This window comes from Gymnoscopelus braueri (genome assembly GCF_963280865.1).
Source record: "Gymnoscopelus braueri genome assembly, chromosome: 4".
Lineage (NCBI taxonomy): Eukaryota > Metazoa > Chordata > Actinopteri > Myctophiformes > Myctophidae > Gymnoscopelus > Gymnoscopelus braueri.
In genome coordinates, this window is record NC_137605.1 from 40877591 (window position 1) to 40898356 (window position 20766).

Below are 20766 nucleotides of genomic sequence, written 5' to 3' on the forward strand. Positions count from 1 at the left end.
CAATACATAATAGATCCAAACACTGATCAGAAGGAGGTTGCATTATGGTCAAACCAGATAGAACTGCTACACACACACACACACACACACACACACACACACACACACACACACACACACACACACACACACACACACACAAACATATACTTCTTTCAGCTTCAAATGAACATAGCCATGTTAACAAATAGAGTCTGAACCATCCAAATAGTAAGAATAAATAACATCCTCACGGGTCAATGTGGGTCAATGTTTACACTTTCAGTGTTAAATGAACACTGAGGACTTTACAGTGCAGAGACATCCTAGGGTTTAGCCTTTTTGTTGAACTACCGTACTGCTATGGGGGAAGGGCTGTGAGGTTAATCTGTATGGGTTTGAAGTCAGGGTTGTGTGTCATTGACTCCCTCTATCTCTGTCTCTGTCTCTCTCCATCTCACTCCCTCTCTTGCACTCTCCTTCTCAAGTTCATGGACACACACACACACACACACACACACACACACACACACACACACACACACACACACACACACACACACACACACACACACACACACACACACACACACACACACACACACACACACACACACACACACACACACACCAGCATCCATGCTTTGAACTGGTACTAAAGCTTTTTGGTCTCTTTCAGTATCTTTTCTTCTTCCCTCTTTGATCTGTGTTAAGAGGTTAAGGTGACTTGTGGGATTTGGCACATGGAGGGGGTATGTGAAGTTCATAGCTGAGAGTTCTTGTCAGTGCTATTGATGTTATTATTATAACAAAAAGTTCCCACTTCATCGACTCCTTCAACCTCCCATCTCAACTCTTTGGGCATGTCATTATAGTCCAACATTATCAAAATGTTTAAGACATTTTCAGAAATAGCTAAAGTAGCAAATCTACAAGTTCACAACACGCTGCAATGCGACACATTGTGATGCGTTGTAAGCTTGTAATGTAGATCAATTATCAACAATTATTTTTTTTGTAATTCCTATTTTTATACGTTATAAAGTGCTTTATATACTTTAGAAATTTATAAAATAGGGCTTAAGTTGGTAACACATGACATAGTAGTTAGTAGTTAGTTATTGTTGTTTGCCCAAAATAGGGACACCAGGTTGAAGTTGGTACCTTCCCTGCAAGAAGACCTTGTCGACCAGGTCGAAACGTTGGTTTCTCATTCAAATAAATCCTGCATCGTGGCTACGAGTGTCCAGCCTTTTCTTTACTCTCATATTTATTTACCACGGTCAGCAGCACCTCACCAATACTGGTGTGCGCCCTCCTCCCTTTTGTTTGAAAGTATTACCTTAACAAACAACTAAAGTGGATTGATGAATTGAAGCAGCTACAACATAGCTGCTATCTAATTTATGTTCATATCATGCAAACATGATGAATGTTTTAAGTGACATGTTGATGGGCACATCATGCTGTCTGTAATGTTAATGTTGACATTGGTGCAGACAGATGGAAGATAGTTTAATATCACTATTCATGTGGGGTGTGGGAATTATGGCAATTCAGGCTTTAAAGAGAAGAATTGTGTGAGAAACAATTTGTGTGTGTGTACGTGCATACAGTAGTACGGTATGTGTGCGTGCGTGAGACATCACAATGATGCACTGCTCATCATCGTTATGGCAACGCACCTGGGGGAGGAGCTGTGCGTTGTGTCTGGTTAACGAGACAGCTTCCAGTGGGCCTCAGGTTCACCTCTTCATGGTGATGGATGGCTGCTGAGACTATGGCTGTGTTGTTTTCCTCGGCCTCTGGCTCTTGTCTGCTCCACTGTTCTCTGCTATTCTACTCTGTGCACTTCTGTTGCCTCATTTAGTTTGCTTTCTAGTCGCTTCTCTCCTCCCCATCTCCTCCTCGGCTTCTAGATTTCACTTGCTATTCTTTGTTGCAGGTCTGGCTCTTCTCCTATTCTATCCTCTCCTTGCTTAAGCACCCCTCCCCCTCCCTCCTTCCTTCTTCCCTGTTCTGTTTTCCCACCCCGTGCCATAATTTTCCATCCTTTCCATTCCAACCCAACAACTCTCTCCATCTATCTCTCCGTCCCTGTCCTCTGAGCCGAGAGAGTCGGCACACAGAACAGATATCAGCATAAATAAGGCATGAGAAACGAGGTGGTGCACCATTACAACACACAGGCAACACACACCCACACAAACACGGTGGAAAAAAGTACTTAAGTATCAATATTGCAATGTAGAACTACTCTGTTACAAGTAAAAGTCCGGAATTCAAAATTTACTTGAGTAAACGTACAAAAGTATTGGTATCAAAATGTACTTAAAGTACCAAAAGTAGAAAGCACTTGTTATGCAGAATGTCCTATTTCAAGTGTTCAAATGTATAAAAATCGTTGGAAAATAGCAGATCTACAAGCACACAATGCGCCACATTGTGAGCTTGTAGATCGGCTATTTTCAAATGGCCGAAATGTATATAGGGTTGGTTAATGTATGTTTTGTAATAATAATAAAACCCTACAAAGAAACTAAAGTTTTCAAATAATTGTAGTGGAGTAAAAGTAAAAGTACTGAAAACTGGAAATACTCTAGTAAAGTAAAAAATACCTCAAAATTGTACTGTACTCGAGTGGTGTACTTTACACCACTGCGACACACAGGCAACACACACCCACCCACACACCACTGACATTACCACACCCCACCACCACCAAAACATGAGAGGAAGAGCAGGGCAGGTATAACGCAAGGAGGGTGTTCATATGTTCATGTTTTCTTTGAAGGAGGCGATGCCATGAAACCCAACGAAACAACCTAAAGGTCTAGGAGGGTGTTGGGCACAAAATCAAAGAAATGGGGGAGGGAGAGATCAGGTGGTAAAGAACTGGAGCTGTGAGTGTCATTTGAATGAATGCTGAGTGAAAATGTATCTCAAATCCCCTGTTTAAAGATGGTGATTACAGAATGGCAGAGTAAAAGGGGTGGGGGGAGCAATTGTGATGTGTGCTGATTCCGCTGAATAATTAATAGCTCAATTAAATGTCTCATTCTGTATTAAAATGAAGAGAAATGAAGGATTTATAAACACTGAGCCTCTGGAAGGGAAATGAGTGCTTGCTGTTGTGTTGTGAATATTTTACTTGATGCTGCTCGACTGTTCTGTGAATATTTCATGACACTTAATATCATCTTGGGACAATATGACTGGATTGGTCGAGACATTGTGAATATTTTACTTTAAGCAATGCTCCCTCATAGAAAAATGACATGCTTGACTCCAAAAAGAGCATTTCTACCAGACTGATACCACCCATATTTTGACTGGAGCAGGGGTTCCCAAATCTTTCCATGCAAAGGGCCCCCAAATCACCATAGACTTTATCTGTGGCCCCCATATTTCTTCGAAAACTACAAGCTCACAGTGCATAGCAGCACGGAATTTCTTGAAACATTTTATTGTTTGACAATTTTTGACAATGCCATGCCCAAGATAGGGATGTCAAGTTGAAAGTGGTTAAACTGGCACAATAATCTGATGAATTCAATTTAAATTTAAATACAAATATTTCTCCATTTTCTTCTCCTTTCCAATTGGCTTCCCTGGCACCACCTGGCGGCCGCTCTAGAGGCCACGGCCCTTACTTTGAAAACCTGATGTCGGTTAGAGCACTGTGATTACTTCAGCTAAATAAATACGCCTTGGGTACAATTTGACCTGCTCAGCTGAATGACAAAGAAAATCTTTGCTTTCATGTGACAACTTTGCCTCAGCCAAAACCTGCCAAATACAGGCTGCCGACGGATTCCTTTCCAGAAGATTAATGTGTATAATTCACTGCTGCATAGCAGCCAGTGTCACTATAATTTATTATGTGTGTTTTATCCGTCTGGGTTGTTCACAAATATTAATGTTTCTCTTAAACGGTGAGCACAAAAACACATGCAGACACTGACAGCCTTTTCCATTCAATAACAATAACAATGTACAAACAATGTCTTCTCCAATTATGAACCTTTTGAATACAAATTAGTGTTTGAATTATTTGTGCTATATTTTACAGCGTACTCTGTAGCTGTCAAGCTAACTCATATCAAGCCAAGTATTCAATTAGAGAAACAGAAGGTACATATAACAATTATAGGCTAATGTACGAAAATGTATGGTCTGTTGACAAAGAAATAAGAATATACAAATGTTCTGTCTAAATATGTGATTTAAAACATGTAGTGCATGTACGGAAAAAAAATTGTGACCGCCAGCAAGGTGGAAAGAAGAGTTTATATAAGCGAGACATTTCGCTTTTATTGAGGAGCCTGAAGGTAACAGTGCAGTCACAGCCAAAGAGGCTGCCATGCTTGGAAGAGGGGGTCAATGTAGGAGTCAGGAGCTTCTCCACTGCCAACCAGCTGGTTGGCAGGTGTTCAAGAAACAATAACCTGGGATCCAAGCACAAACAAGGCTAGGGCTATTTCATGTCATTCAAGAGCCTGGTTTCCACAGGGCTGAACAACAAGAGCCGGGGCATACTCATTAAACCCTATGTACTTTGTTGACCGGTGTCCTTGGTCCCCAGCTCCTTTTATCCCTCTTCATCAGATATTTCCTCTGAAAACAAGATCACAATGTGTCACAACACAACACGTTAGGTTGTAGATAGGGAGGGAATAGGGAAGTTAAGGTTCATGTGGTTCATTTCACTTAGATTTACTCCACTCGCAACCCTCAACTATGTATCACCAGAAGAGATGATATAGCCTACCAGTATGATATTGTTTCAATGTAAGAATATGTGAAACAAAAGGTATACAGTATGTGATGGCTCTCTGGAACAGAGAGAGAAGAACACATAACAACTATATCAAGCTTTAACAGGGAAGGAAGCAGGTTGGCAGTCAAGAACAAAGTGTTGATTATGCAGAAAGTCTCCTTTTATTGAGGAAGAATGTACAATGTCTTGCCTGGCAGCTGTCAGATTGGCATTTTGCTGCAAATCAGATATAAAAAAATGCTGCCTCGTAAAACACACACAACACCGTGGGGATAGATTGCGGCACAGCTCAGCATGCCAGCACACTGCTGGTGAGACTCATTTCTATTGTGTTTCCATAAAGCAGGTTACTGCACAACTTAGCATAATGCAGAACACCCCGGGCAGTTTAAATGGCATGCATTGGCAGACGGCATTAGCCCGCTTACTTCATATAGGTCGTACAGTCTAACAGCCAGGCTGGCATGTGGTAATATGTTGGAGACAGGGAGGTTAACATGTTGGCTGCTGCCCGATTAATCAACGGCGAAGGAAACACAGGAGACAGTGGCGAGACAGAGGCAGTCATCTCCACATGACTCCTCACAGCTAAATCAACAACACCTGGGCTCGTTGCATGGCAAAATCCTGAGTGTTAAGTTAACTCTCAGAATAAAAATTAAAAAAAGACTATTATGGGTCTATTTTTAGACTCCCAGGAGTTAAATGAACACGGGTGTTGGTGAAAATACAGATGGCAATGGAAGATGATTGCGGGGAAAACAGTGCATGTTCTAAGATGCACACTGATCTGTTCTGTTGTTAATCATGGTGGATAAATGTATTAGTCCAATCAACATGTATTATATGCACATTTTCTCTCAACCCCCAAATTAGATATGACTAACAGTGCCCGGTCGGGGCGTGGTCATGCGGAGCACGTGGCCGTTTGGAACACGTGCCTGTTCGGGGCGTCGCTGTTTTGGCAGGCAGATTGCTTGGCCCTCTGGAGCAGGCAGATTGCTTGGCCCCTGGAAGTGCTGCTTGCAGCGTTCCGGAAAACCGCTCATCCGATCCACTTCACACTCAACACTGCACTCCTTTGGGTCCTCAGCAATAGTGTGAAGTCATTTGGATGAGTGGTTCTCAAGATATGTGAAAGACAGACAGACAGACAGACAGACAGACAGACATACATAAATACATACATTGAGAGATTTCTTGAATTTATAGGTGTGGCCACCCTTTAAAAAAAAAATTTTTCATTTTATAGCTGTAGTTTAGCTTCTCTTGCAGATGTGGTTAAGTGGCGCCGTTTGCAATTTACATAAGTGAAGGGTTTTGGGTGTATCCATTCCAATTTAGGGAAAGGAAACAAATGATGCCCAGTGTGCTGGTTTCTGTCATCCAAATCTATTTGTCAGGCTCCACAGTGGCAACTCCACCTCATTTACTTAATACTTTCCACAGTGATGGATAATGAGTAAGCAGAGAGAGGAGTGGGGGTTTTGCCTGTTTTTCTCTTGAATAGTTTTCTTTTTCTGTAGCCTGTGCATCGAATACTGCTACCAATATACGGTGTTAAAACACTGTGTAAACTAAAACCATTGGACTCCTTAGAGTGCATACTGTACCTTTGCCAACACTATGCAGTTCTGTCCAGATGCCATTTCCACCTGAGATATGTTTGATTATGTCATTTTGACCGTTCCCTTGACTGTGACCTTGTTCTTTGAACTTTTCAACCCGAAAGTTAATCATGTCATTGGGGCCGCCTAATGATGATTTCATGATTCCATTCCATTTCATGTGGTTTGATGTTTACCTGGTATCAAGGTTTTTTTTAAGCACTACATTGTTCTCTCTCTTATGTGACTATTTGTATTTATTTACCCTGTCATTTGTTGACTATTCTGATTTTGCACTTCACTTTCACTCTGGATCAGAGCATCTACTACAAGCCTAAATTGTAATTGTAATGAAAATCTATCCATCCAAGTTATTCTGCTGACAGACAGACAAACAGAACATGGTGAATACATAACCCCCATCCAACCTTCCATTGGTGGAGGTGATGAGAAGTAACTATTTATTAGATTATGACTTTGACTTATATTATAATGCATTACTGGAATAACAAAAGTACTGGTTACAGACTTCATGAAGAAGGACTAAATGCCTGGTGACCTGAAAACAGTCCAAACTGTGTTTCATTATCATTTAATTCCCTGCACTAGAGTAAGCATCATTGGCACATCACTGGCACATCTTTGCCGAGTGCTGGTTTGCCAGGGGAAGGAGAGGTTGATGATTCTGCCACCAGACAACAGATGCAATTACAGAGATAGAGTGAGAAACAGAGAGAACAGGAGAGGAGGGGCCTTGCCCAATCTCTTCTCAGCATTACTGAACCTGCATGTCTATATTTCATTTCAGTCTTTATCCCCTACTTTACCAATCACTGCCTATGATTAATTGATATCATCCCATAAAACCGGTTACAAGGACAATATAACACCTTCATAGCCTATTACCTTGATCTGTTTTACTGCCTGAGAAACCACATGGTGCTCTCAGTACTTAGCAAGCAGTGAGTGCCTGAGTGAGCCATAGGAACACAATGAGTTTGTTTCTGCTTATTTCTCATTCATTTATTTTGATTATGTTTCATTTGATTGAGTGAGATTGTGAGTGAGGAAGTTGAACGTGCCAATGTAACGACGGCCAGGATTCAAACCCCGGTCTCCCATGTGGAAAGCCAAACTCTCAACCACCAGCTTAAATGGGAATTCCCCCTTGGGCCGAGGGAGATATTAGGCTTTTTGGTCATCAACTTTTCGTCAACCTTTTCAACTCACTGTTTGAAAATAATGTTTTCTTTCTAGAACAAAGTGCAGGCAGATAATGGCTCTTTATGACTATGAAGGATAATTTAGAACCATAAACTGAATCTTTCCAGAACCTGTGAAGTTCTGTGATATATATTTTTTGTTTACTTTTCCATTATAATCATAACCACCCCTGAAGGGACAGGTACACTATAAAAACATAACTGATTAAGGCCCAAATTAGGTTCTGAGAACCGTATCAGAAACCGAGCTGTAGCGTCTGGATACAAATCCAGAACCCGTGAAATACGTTTCACGGCACGGTTCACTTAAGTTATTGTAGTCGAAAAGAGCTACATGATGACAAAGAAACAAGGACATTTCTCTCTGCGGAATTGGTATTGCGGGAGGCGGAGCTCTGTAGCTGTGAAATCTAAGAATTGTCTCTGTTGTGCTCGTCCATCTGTGCCAAAATCTCGAGAGGGTAAATTGTCTCTCCATCCATCCAGGTCACATGTTCACTCATTCATGCTCAAATGAGATACAGGTATGTCATGGTGCACAGCAACACCCACAATGTCAATTTAACTCTATACTCACATTCTACTGTGAGTTCATAACTTTGGCATCAAATTGGGATCACTTTGGTGTGAAACAATTCCATTTCAAAGGTCACATTTTTATCCTGTGGGGAATATTCAGTTGTCAATGGTTTGTTAGCCATGCATGCTGCACTTTCTCATCACAATTAGGCTTATGACGCCTGTGTAATTTGTATTCATTACAGCCAGAAAAAGCACACCTGAGTCGCTCATTTAATAGTATGTTACATTATGAATCACATTATGAATCACAATATAATAGCCTTCATGATGCTACTCAGTGGTGGTGACACATATCTTAGCTATTATAGATGAGTCATCATGGACAAGTTGCTTTCAAACATGCATCATGCATGCGCACGCACGCACTCACGCACTCACGCACGCACGCACGCACGCACTCACGCACTCACGCACGCACGCACGCACGCACTCACGCACTCACGCACGCACGCACGAACGCACGCACGCACGCACGCACGCACGCACGCACGCACGCACGCACGCACGCACGCACACGCACACTAAATCAAGCATGTACGCCAACACGTAAGGGAGCCATGCATCATGGATGGCGGCTTTTGTGTTCTAGATAGAATATGTACAGATAATTCACAGAGCCATGCATCAAGGATGGAGCCTTTTGTGATGCAGAACATGCACAGATGATTCACGACTGCAACACTTTTTCTTTACTTTCACATTATGATGACGAACACCCACAAGCCTTGTGTATATCAACCACTCCCTAATTTGATCCATGAAGCGTATGGTGTATAAAGTGATGTTGAACATGTACATATGGGGCAGAGAAGACGGTATCGGATGGGTGGAAACCTTGTATGAAATGGAAGAAATAACCTGTGTTCCAATGGAGTCAATGTAGTCACAATTAAGCTCTTGTTCATTATTTTCATTCGTTCAATATGCATAAGACCTACGGACAAACGTAACCACTTTCACTTTCTTTCAAAAATAGCAGATATATGAGCTCACAACGCATTGCGTCGCCACGCGTTTTGAGCTTGTAGATCGGCTAGTTTTGCTACTTTTGAGTGACACTGTATGACGAAGAAGGGCATCCATTTACGAAAAGAACACAAAAAAGTTTAAATATAGAGATGAGGTTTCTGCCTGACAGGAACAATGTACTATGTATAGTCATGCCAGACATCAATGTTTCTCCTTTAACAGATTCAGACGCCAGGCCCAACAAGCTCAAGTTCACCAGCTGTCAAACTCCAGCACACCAAGGCTATGTTTGGCAGCCCAGATCAGATTGGTCCAGATTGGAATCAGATTGGTTTCTTTATCAATTCTGAACAGCAAAAAAAAAACAGCAAATCAAATCTTATTTCTAAAGATTAGTCTCAGTCTTGCCAAAAATAGCAGATCTACAAGCTCACAACGTATTGTATCGCAGTAAATGTTTAACATGTTAAACGTTACTCACGCCTATGTTGTTAAGTTGTTACCACAGCAACCAATGCATATAAGACAATCATGATGTCCGAATAAGAAAACCTGATTTAATCATAAATAATTCCTTTTTCCTTTTAACAGGTCGTTCATGAAAGTCCTTGCGGTCTTGTTTCCAATGAGAACCTGTGAGCAATTGGGGTTAAGAGTCTTGCTCAGGGACAAATTTCATATCATCGGCACATATGCTGGGATAGCCTGGAATCGAACCTGGGGCAACCAGGGCCTCTGGTTCCCTAGGCGGGCTCACTAACCACTCAGCTATGGCCGCCCCGTTAACTTCACTTGCAAATAACAGTGTGGACAGTCAGTCCCAGAGGTCTGAACAAAATCCAAAAGTAATAGATTCAGGAGATGGAAGAGGGATATAGAAAATAACTGTTTTTTTTGTGTTTTCGGTCTTTCAACTGGAGAATAAATGTTGTTTTTTGATCTTGGGCACTTGCAAGCATTGGCAGAACCACCTCTGCAAACAGCTTCTATTAAAATGAACAATTCGATATCAAATAACCAACTTGGCAGTGAACTACAGTGTTTCTATGGGAACTATTCTTTCAACAAAAAATAACAAGTCATTCATATCATAGGCCAGATAACCATCTTTTCAATAGTAGTGTGTAGTGTAGTTAGGTTTACATTCACTCTGCAAATGCTAGTTCTCAACATGTTCTCAGCATTATGTTTCTCAGCATATTTTCAGGTTGAAAGTGGTTAAGTCTGTCTGTGGATTTTATAAATATTTAACCAATAAAAAGTATTAACAAGAGAGCTTGTGACTGAATAATAACTACATTGGATCCATTGGAACAGAAAAACTTGGTTTTCTGCCCAAAAGCGATGATATATGAAAGCGGTAGGTACAGAGCGTACTCCAGCTTAATGAGCTACTGTAGTTGCTAGTGTGCTGAAAATGAAAGCTGATAAAAATGTGCAATGGAAAAATAGCCATAATTCACTGGATACTGTGAAAGTGAGATGGTGGAGATAAGGAGAGGATCACACATTAGAACATTTCTCATTAGAGCCATTTATTCAGTGATGATGGAAGCAGGGAACCCTAAAAATGGCATTAATCCATCCATTAGAAATAACCGGGGTACTATTTTGTAACAGCCAAAGCACAACACAGATTGAAATAATATTATCTGTCATTTTCACCACAACAAAATTGCATCAGATCTATATTTCTTTAATTTAATTCAAGCTTTATAAATGTGTTCACACTCGCAGAAGATCCTAAGCTTCTTCACATTTGTAATGACACTTCCTTATCCTGTTTTTGTTCAGCTTTCTTTCATCTCTTTCTTTTTGTCAAATGTAATGAAAGTGCTATGAAAACGCATTTTGAGAAAATATATTTTTTGTAGATTTTCAACCTAAGGCTTCATGGATCCAGTCCAGAAGCTATTTTCTGACAGCCAATTTTAATCCCTCGATTAAAACGCAGAAATGCTTATCTCATAAAAAACAGACACTCAAATCAATCACTCAATCTGCTGCTGGCTATAGAAAATATAATTACAAAAAAAACACAGACCATGCTTCCACACTATTGGTAGGAAAATAAGTATTTGAATGTACTGGAAAGGCTGAAATAATTTTAGCCAAATAATTTCCCTGGTGTGATTACTCTTCGAATAGAGACTACTTAAACGCCAGTTATGAGAAACAACCCACGGGCCCAGCAGTGAGTAGGATAAGCTAATACAAACTTCTATATTTGTGCTACCCAGGATCTTTCAGAGATCCATGTATTGTATATTGTAAATCTGCACAAAAGGTAGCCTGAACAACGCAAGCTGGGAGAGAGTCTATCAATACAAAACTAATGCATAATCACATTTCTCCATACTCAATGGATCAATTCACTAGCTAGCAATAACTACCTGTAGGGAGCTCATTTAAAATGTATTTCTATATGCCTAGCCTAGCAGCATCATAGTCACAGTAAAGCATTCAACTTAGAAAAATCTGAATTGAAGTTTGATCTCTGCTCTAGCATTTCTTTGTTCATAATGTAGTTCTGCGCTGCAGAGGGGGGATGAGCTATGGAAGACTTGGTCACAGATTTAATCAATTCATTTTATCAACTCAAGGGGAGTGGGCTTGCTTCATATTCCAAACCAGTCAATCATAGATCTCTGTTGAGAAGAAGCCACTTGTCCCTGAATTCCTGCAAGAGGGTTTTTAATTCCGCCCTATTATTTAATCTGGGGGAGGGTAGAAGGGAGTTTCACAGATGTAATGTGTGCAGAGGAACAAACTATACCTCGCAGTTCCGCACCCTGCTGAACAGGCCAACCTGTAGGGGTCCCTAGTGCAGCAACAGAGACTGTCTTCCCCTGCTGGCTTCCCACCCACAAACCCACCAATTGTATTCATGGGAGCGCCCCACCAAGCCGGCGACACCACGGAGGAATCGAAACCCCAGTCTCTGCGGTGGTGAGCAGGAACCTTACCCTTAAAACACCCGGACCCGGCCCTTGTTTCATGCAGTTTTAAGAGATCTAAGCTTTATTTCTCTTTTCACTCTGAAGTCACAGACTGCCGTCAGGACAGTTAAGAGCTTCCTTTGCTTCAGTCTTATCGGTCAGCTTATCATTCTGAAGGGTGAGCTTGTTTTGTACTTCACTCCGGTCCATTAAATCACAGATCCCTGTTGAGTCTGAGCTTCTTGTCCCTGATGTACTGCAGTATAATCTTCCCTCTCTGCTCTACAGTGTGGATTAGTGACCTGAGGCCCCTGGCCCCACCATGGCTTTCCCAGAATTCCCTGTCCACGTACAGTGAGCGCAGGAGAAGACTCTCCAGACAGCCTGACTGGAGCACTGATACAGCTTTCTCTGGAAACCTGACAGGCAAAACAGGGAAAAAAAGCAGTTAGGTTTCAGTGAGTTTATTTACACGTTTTTACTTGTTAAGTTAATGTGCAGTTATAAAAAGCATTTAAGTACTTTGCTGATGAGCACCTTACAAGTAATTTGATTGGCAAGTATGAACAGGTTTGGGAGTGGCCCCTCTAGTATCCTAGTACTTTTTAAACTGTGTATGACCTAGAATGCATGCTTTACCTTCGTAATATATAATGTCATCACTGAATATAAAATAAAACCTTAACACATAGAAAGGTTATGTTATGAAATAAATAAGCACAGCACTAGTTATTATCTCAATATTGTAGTTTTTTTTATCTTGCCACATATCATTCTCTGAGGAGAAATAACATTAGACTGTATTCTTTGGTTTCACTGCACTGACCTATTTAAGGCTGGTTTTGGACTAGCTTACTAATACTCCATGACAGACAATAGGGAATGTGTATCAGACCCAATTCATTTAGCTCACTGAATAGATGAGCCTAGATAATAGATAATGGAATCAGCCAGACATTGTACCAAAATCCTAACAAGCTTCCAGTGGACATTTCTGTAGTGCTGATTGAAAAGCTGCTCACCAGACAAAATGTTAAATTAGTTTCTGCTCAAACTTTTTAAATCACTGCCCTTTTGGGTAACGGATCATGACCCCAAATCTATTGTTAGCTTAAACAGTGGTGTAAAGTAACTAAGTGCATTTTTATACATTTGGAAACTTGTGAAATGGAACATTCTGCATAATGAGTACTTTTACTTTCACTACTTACGTATATTTTAATGCGAATACTTATGTACTTTAACTCACGTACATTTTTAATACCAGACTTTTATTTGTAACAGAGTATTTATACATTGTGGTATTGGTACTTTTACTTAAGTACAAAATGTGAGTACTTCCACCACCGAGTTTAAATGAGACTCAAGTGCAGAAGCAAGTGTCTCTAAATAGGTTGAAAAAGTGTAGAAAACCGTGTCATAGATCAGTGGTTCTCAACCTTTTCAGACCGTGACCCCCCAAAATAATCATATTTGAACTGAGGACCCCCCACCCTGATAAACGCTTGGAATGTAGGAGTTGAAGCATTCAATTTAGTTTGACTCGGTTCCACAGATAAATATTGTGAAAATAGCAGATTTACAAGCTCACAACGCCTCGTGTTGCGAGGCGTTGTGAGCTATTTTCAAAATGTTTGCCTCTTTCTTATATTATTTGACAATTTGACTAATTTTAAAGTTTTTTTTTTAATGTATTAAAAAAGTCTTAAAGTCCTTAAATTGTCACTTCACTGTCATCTGGGGACCCCCCAAAAATCATGTGAGGACCACCCTGGGGGTCCCGACCCACAGGTTGAAAACCACTGTCTTAGATCAGGAATGTGTACTACTACTCACTCATCTATGCCTTCGACCAGTCTGAAGTTGAGGTTGTCAGTGGGGTGGTGTGGTCTGCCTGCATTATCTATGAACACCAGTCTGGAGGGGTCTGCCTTCCTCACCTAGGAGAAACACACATATTCAGACTACACTATATCGTTGTTGGCTGGAAAGCTTCCATGTGTCCAAAACCGTGACTTGGCAGAAAGAAAATGAAGAAAAAAAAAGAACCAGTGTTTCAATGGATGCAATGTAGTTATTGTTGAGTCACAAGCTCTTATTTATATTCAAATGTATTCAGCTGAAAAGGCCGAGCTACAAGCTCACAATAGGCTATTTTCACTCCCTTTGCGTGACACTGTTCTAAGACAAAGTGGGGCATTCATTTACTAAACACAAAAAAGCATAAAATGTTGAAAAATGGAGGTACAAGGTTTCTGCCTGACAGCGACAATGTTCTTTTAAGTACAAAACATAATAGGCATAAACATTGGTAATGTAAGCAACATACAGTAGGCTACATATATGAATATACTCACACACACACACACACACACACACACACACACACACACACACACACACACACACACACACACACACACACACACACACACACACACACACACACACACACACACACACACACACACACACACACACACACACACACACACACACACACACACACACACACACACACACACACACACACACACACACACGCATGCAGAGTAATTCAACGTCAGCCTGGGAGAATAGGTTTTTGAATGAGGACACAGTTGTAATGGACCTCAAGTTAGCAGAACAGCTTGTTCCAGAGACCAGGAGCACTGTAACTGCAGGCTACATCACTGGACCTGGATCTAATTCTGGGTACAGCTAGAAGACCATCATCTGGTGACATGAGAGGTCTGACTGTGTTATAATCAGTGACTGAGCGATTCAGAAATTGACTGAGGAACCGAACCATTAAACGGCCACTTCGACCATTTTCAACCTATCGTCAAATAATTGATCCTCACTAATGCTCATAGCTCATGAGACTGGGAGGTCGGGGCTCGATCCCCGGCCGGGTCATACCAAAGACTCAATTGCCTTGCTTGGCACTCAGCATCAAGGGTTGGATTGGGGTAAGTCCCTGCAACATACAGTACTAGCGTGTTCAGGGGGTGTGCTTGTATATCAAGCTGCCTCAGGCTAAGGAAACAGGAGATAGGCTCCTGCCCTATGGGCCTCAGGGCTCGGCAAGGCTTACTTACTTAATGCTCATAGATGGTGTCATTTCTGTCTACTCACAAGAGGGCTGTGGACAGTTGAGAAAGCACCTGCCAGTGACATCATCGGTAGGCAGGTTTGGTAATTAAAAAATATAAATTTTAAAATATATATCTTATGCAAGAGCAAAGGCTTCGTTCTAATTCAGCATGCTAACTTTCCAGAAAGAGAAAGGCTGTCGTTTCTATTAGCTTGGAATCCCCTTCAATGATGACATTGGTAGGCAGGTTTCTGAACTGTCCATAGCCCACCAATGAGACACAGAATGAGTTGATGGAAATTTATAATGAGCAATATTGAGGACCAATTATATAAAAATACGGTTAAAAATGGGTGAAGTGCTCCTTTATGCGCTGTATAGACTATTAGCATGATTTTGAAAGTGATTCTGTTTTGTACTGGGGGTCAATTAAGTGATCTCAGTGCCAGAGTAAGTACCGGAATAATATGTTCAAACTTTCATGCAGCAGCCAGAGTCCTTACACGACGTATAATACGTTGTGTAAGGACTCTGGCTGCTGCATTTTGAATGAGCTGGAGCTGTCCTACTTGTTTGGATAAGCATGCAACTAGAGCATAACAGTCTAACTCAGTGGTTCCCAAACCTTTCAGCTTGAGAGCCAAAAGGTGTGTCCCCAGGACTGAAACTTGCAAAAAATCAGAATTAACCACTTAAATCCTATTTAATACTGAAAATAGTATATAACTCATAACGCGTCGTTGTGAGTTTTTTCTTTTCTTTTCTTTTTACAATTTCTGAAAAATGTGTATGTATTCTTTTTTTATATATATTTGAAAATCTGTAAAAAATATATAATTAAGAAAACAATAGTAGGAAACGTAAAATAAAAAGCTATATTTACTTGCGACCCATAAAAATGGATCTGCGACCCAAAAATGGGACCCAACACAGTGTTTGGTAAACACTGGTCTAACCTGCTTGAGATGAATGAAACAGTTTGTGACATGAATGGTCTGATATATATTTCTAAGTGATAAAACACTGTTCTGGTGATATTGATCATGTGGTTTTCAAAATTTAGATCAGGTTCCAAAATAAATGCAGATAATTTTAGCAGAGGTGAGATTACAGCACACTTGAGAAAAGCTGTGAAAATGTCAGTCTACAGGGAGCTATTAATAATATATGTCATTTACAGTATAGAGCAATGAAAAAGAGATTTGAACATTTTGGTGGGGATGGAATCAAGAGATCAAGTGCAAGAGTTTAGGTACTGAATTACTTCCTCCAAATCTCTGACGTTAACGAGTGAGATAGACATTGAGCTCATGACAGTAAACTGGTGAGGATGAGGTATATAGGGCTAGATGTATTGTTGCTAAAAACAAAACAAAACAGCAAAAGTATCACATTTCATCGAAGAGAGAAACTCACAATGTCAATCAAAGAGAATAGGAATGAGGCATTATTCTAATTATTGTTGACTCTCAACATCCCTTCTTTTCTGAATGCCAACCTCTGCCAACATGTAGATCAAACCCCTTGAAGCGCCATCAAGCTACTGAGTTTTAATGCCAAATCTTAATGTAATAGAGCCTTGTGAAATAAACCAGCACTTACAACTTCATCACTTTAATTCTTATTCAGTTTGTTTTTTAAGCTGTCATGTTGTCAATGTTAAATGTATAGTCAAATGTCTCTTTTTATGTTAGGATCTTTTATGTGAGACAGCTGTGTAGCCCTGTGCTCAAGACAAATGTCTCCTCTGGGAAAATAAAGTTTAACCTTAAACCTTGTATCTCTTTCTGTCTCTCCTCTGTCTTTCCCTCTCTCTCTCTCTCTCTCTCTCTTCTTTCCCCCGACACGGTCGAGGCAGAAGGCCGCCACCCTAGAGCCTAGTAGACGTTTCTTCCAGTTAAGGGGCAGTTTTTTGTTGCCACTGTCGCAAAATTGCTTGCTCAGGGTGGGATTGTCGGGTCTCTTCTATACATGTAAAGTGTCTTGAGACAACTTGTTGTGATTTGACACTTTAATAAAAATTGAATTGAATTGAATTGAAACCTTGAATAATTTGAGAAATGTAGGACTGTCTGACAGATTTCATATCTTTGTTATAACTGTAGAGAATGCGTTTTTATAGATGTCAAAGCCAATTTGCAATTTGCTGACTCTCCATTTACTTTCAGCTCCCTGGCAGATCATTTTTTACATCCTTACATTTTCACTGTTTAGCCTAGACCCTAGAGTTATATGTTTGGTTGCGTGCGGGAGTCGCGCACCGAAAAAAAGTAGATCTACAATCTCACAAAAAATGTGTCGCAATGTGATGTAAGACTTGTATGAATCAGGCTTTTCTCCAAGGTGCTTTTGGTGGTCCACTTATCTTTACAGATGCACACTTTCCTCCCTGTCTCCCATCTGGCAGATAGGAGACACGATTAAGTACTCGGGCCACAGGCTGTAATATGCAGGCTGCCAAATAAAGACCAATACTCACTTTAACCCATTCAATCCGGGAACGCATCTTTGTCATTTTAGATTTCTTTGGCTATTCAAAAATAGCAGATCTACAAGCTCATAGCTCATAGCATGAGCTTGTAGATCTGCTATTTTAGAAAAATCGTGAATATTGGTGCAAATATTTGAATATTATATTCTACCAATGTCTTCTAAATCCTAACTGTTTTTGGAAAAAAACGTATGTTTCTATATCAGTGGTCCTCAAACGTTTTCATGTCACGGACCCCCAAAATGATATGTATTTCAAAATATTTTTGTTCCAGGGACCCCCCAGAAGCAAAGATTTGAGTTAAAAATGTTTGCTTTAAAAATACATATATTCATATTGCACAAATGTTCAAGTTTTTTCAAAAATAGCAGATCTACAAGTTCATAGCGTGGCAATGAACAAGCAATTTTTTTTTAACTATGGCTATTTTTTAATAGCCAAAGAAATCTGAAATGACAGAGATGCGTTCACGGATTGAATGGGTTAATATTGTCACACACTTATGGAAGTGCAACAGTCACCTGCCTTTTTATATGGTACCTTGTACTTTAGCATTATTACATACTTTATCAACTGAAATACTGCTGATTATAGATTTTTGCAAATGATGTGGTCCTGACAGCATCATCATTCTGTGATCTCCAGTTCTCACTTTGATGGGTTGGTTGGCAGCAGAGTGTGTGAAGCGTCTGGCGTGTCAAATGAACACTGAGGATTTCACTGTGTATTTACCAGGATGTGAACCAGCAGGAGCTCCTTGTCGTTACGACACTTAACGTGAAGCAGGTTCTCCACACAGGGTTCTGTTGGGTCGGGTCTGAAACCACAGCAATTCCTGTCTAGTCGGTCATTCACCTATAGAGGAAGAGGAGAACAACACATTCAGAGAGATATACAGCAGTGGTTCTCAAAAGATATGCCTCAGGGACCCGCATAAGAGAAGATTTTTACAGCTCTAGCAGTGATTCTCAACCATTTTATTTCCAAGGACCCCCAGTTTGACATGCATTAGGCTACGGAGTACGGACCCCCATTTAAAGGCATTTCTACCTCTGGGACCCCAAATTATATTGTAAAATCAATGTTAATGTATACTCTGAGAGTGTACAAATGGAACCAAATGGACCCGTTAGGGTCTCTGAGTTACAGACCCATAGGGGTCCATTTGGTTCCTAACTATCCATCATTTAGCTGGGGACCCCCTGGAACTCCCTCAAGGACCCCACTTTAAGAAGCAATGATATACAGTATAGAAGTACAGACGAAACTCATTTTTGTTCCATATGATCTGTAGGCTACACTCAGAGTTACAGACTTGTAAGGGTCCATTTGGTTCCTATCTACGTCGCAATCATTTAGCATGGGGAGTGGGGACCCCCTAGCCTAGACCAATTGTTTTGCCAAATGTTAACCTATTATGACATGCCCAGAATAGGGATACTAGGGTTCATGAGATTGAAGTAGTTAAATAAAGACTTTTATATGAAGTTTGGCTCAATCAGAACACCGGATGTGTTCAGAGCAGCGGGGGTAAAAGCACTCACATGTTATACTTAAAGGAGCATTTCACCCCTGGAAGAAACTGCAATCACTCAATGGTAATAGTATTTGTAGTAGATAACAGTAGCACAATTTAAAATTTGCACCCTATGGCCAGAAAAATAATGAAATCTGTGTGTTTGACTAGGGTTTGACTGGACTGCTGCATTACTACAATGACCATAATGCTTTGGTGCCTTGTGGCAGGGGAGGTTCCATGTGGGTGTGATCTCCAACAATAACATCCAAACAGCATGCCAGTGTCGCCATGTCTGCTTATTATAAGCGGCTTCTTTCTAAAATGTAGTTGATATTTGGGCTTGTTTCCAAATGTTTTGATTGTTGTTTAAACCAGTGGTTCTCAAACATGTTCATGTATTTTTCCACAGACCCCCATCTGAAATTATAATTTGTGCCAGGGAGCCCCTAACAAATATGTGTCAAAAATATTCCACATTTTCCCCTTATATGTTTGTATTTGTATGTTTTGTATGTTCGGTTTGTTAGTTAGTAATGTGCTAGTCTTTTCTTTTTTTGTGTATGTTTGTTTTCATGTTCTGAAAAATCCAATAAAAAGTAAAAAAAAAAAAAAAAAAAATCCACATTTTGCACTTTTTCCCCCTCAAGATTTTTTTGTAAATAGCAGATCTACAAGCTCACAATGGGTCGCGAAGCGTTGTGAGCTTGTAGATCGGCAATTTTCAAATATATAATATCCCATGTCTAGGTAAAGTGCTCTTGGCCTAGTTATCTTCTTTTGGGCTTGTTTTCATAGACCTGGCTGCTTATTTCTCTCACAATATCTGGCAACACTGGCTGTACTCGCACACGTTCATCTAGTTACATATATGTCCAAGGATTCGTTAGTGATGTCATATCACTGGGACATCCTTGGTATCTTTCTGCTGTTCTACTTCCGTGTCGCATAGTATTGACATCACTGTCGAATCCTTGGTATTATGATCCTAGCCTTTGCGACGGTGTTTGTTTACCAGCGCTGCCACTCCACGCTGTATTTTTTTTTCAAGCTTGCGCTTATGAAACACTACACAGGATTATTATTTCATGTCAACATTCAAGTACAACTATCAGAAGATAACTCAGGTAAAGTAATGCCTCACTCTGCAAGGGGGTTTGCCCGCTGGCCGCAGCTAATGGGAGTGGCCGAGTGGCGAAAGAAGGTTGAACAAAGTGTTACGGGGGCTGTCGTTTGGAGCTGGTCTGACTGAGACGCGTCAAGACAACATGTAGTGCGGAAAGGAATGAGACATATCTCTCATGACGCAAATAACGTCACGAAGAATGCGAAGATTACTAGATATCTAAAAACACAGATTATTCACAAAAAAAAACCCAGGATCTTGTTTCTTGACTCCTAAACTTAATTAAAAGACCGAAAACTTCTTCCAGTGGTGAAATGCTCCTTTAAGTAAAAGTATCAATACTGCAATGTAGAAATACTCTGTTAGAAGTAAAAGTCCGGAATTCAAAATGTACTTGAGTAAAAGTACATAAGTATTGGTATGAACTATGAAAATGTACTTAAAGTACCAAGAGTAAAAGTACTCATGGTGCAGAATG

At 40.4% G+C, this 20766-nt stretch overlaps 1 protein-coding gene across 2 annotated transcripts in view; it reads right to left on the reverse strand.

Annotated features, from left to right (window-relative positions):
• Positions 1-4504: 4504 nt before the first annotated feature.
• The window catches only part of gask1a (golgi associated kinase 1A), a 46160-nt gene continuing 29898 nt past the window's right edge, over positions 4505-20766 (reverse strand). Inside the window, exons 4-7 of one of the 2 annotated variants that reach the window (XM_080426045.1) lie at positions 18379-18501; positions 13916-14019; positions 12433-12498; positions 4505-4596 (exon numbers count right to left, since the gene is read on the reverse strand). In XM_080426045.1, the coding sequence (XP_080282171.1) occupies positions 4584-4596; positions 12433-12498; positions 13916-14019; positions 18379-18501 (306 nt within the window). In that variant the 3' untranslated portion in view covers positions 4505-4583. Of the gene's footprint in view, positions 4597-10683; positions 12499-13915; positions 14020-18378; positions 18502-20766 lie in introns of those variants that run through there. The other variant, XM_080426044.1, reaches the window with a different exon arrangement.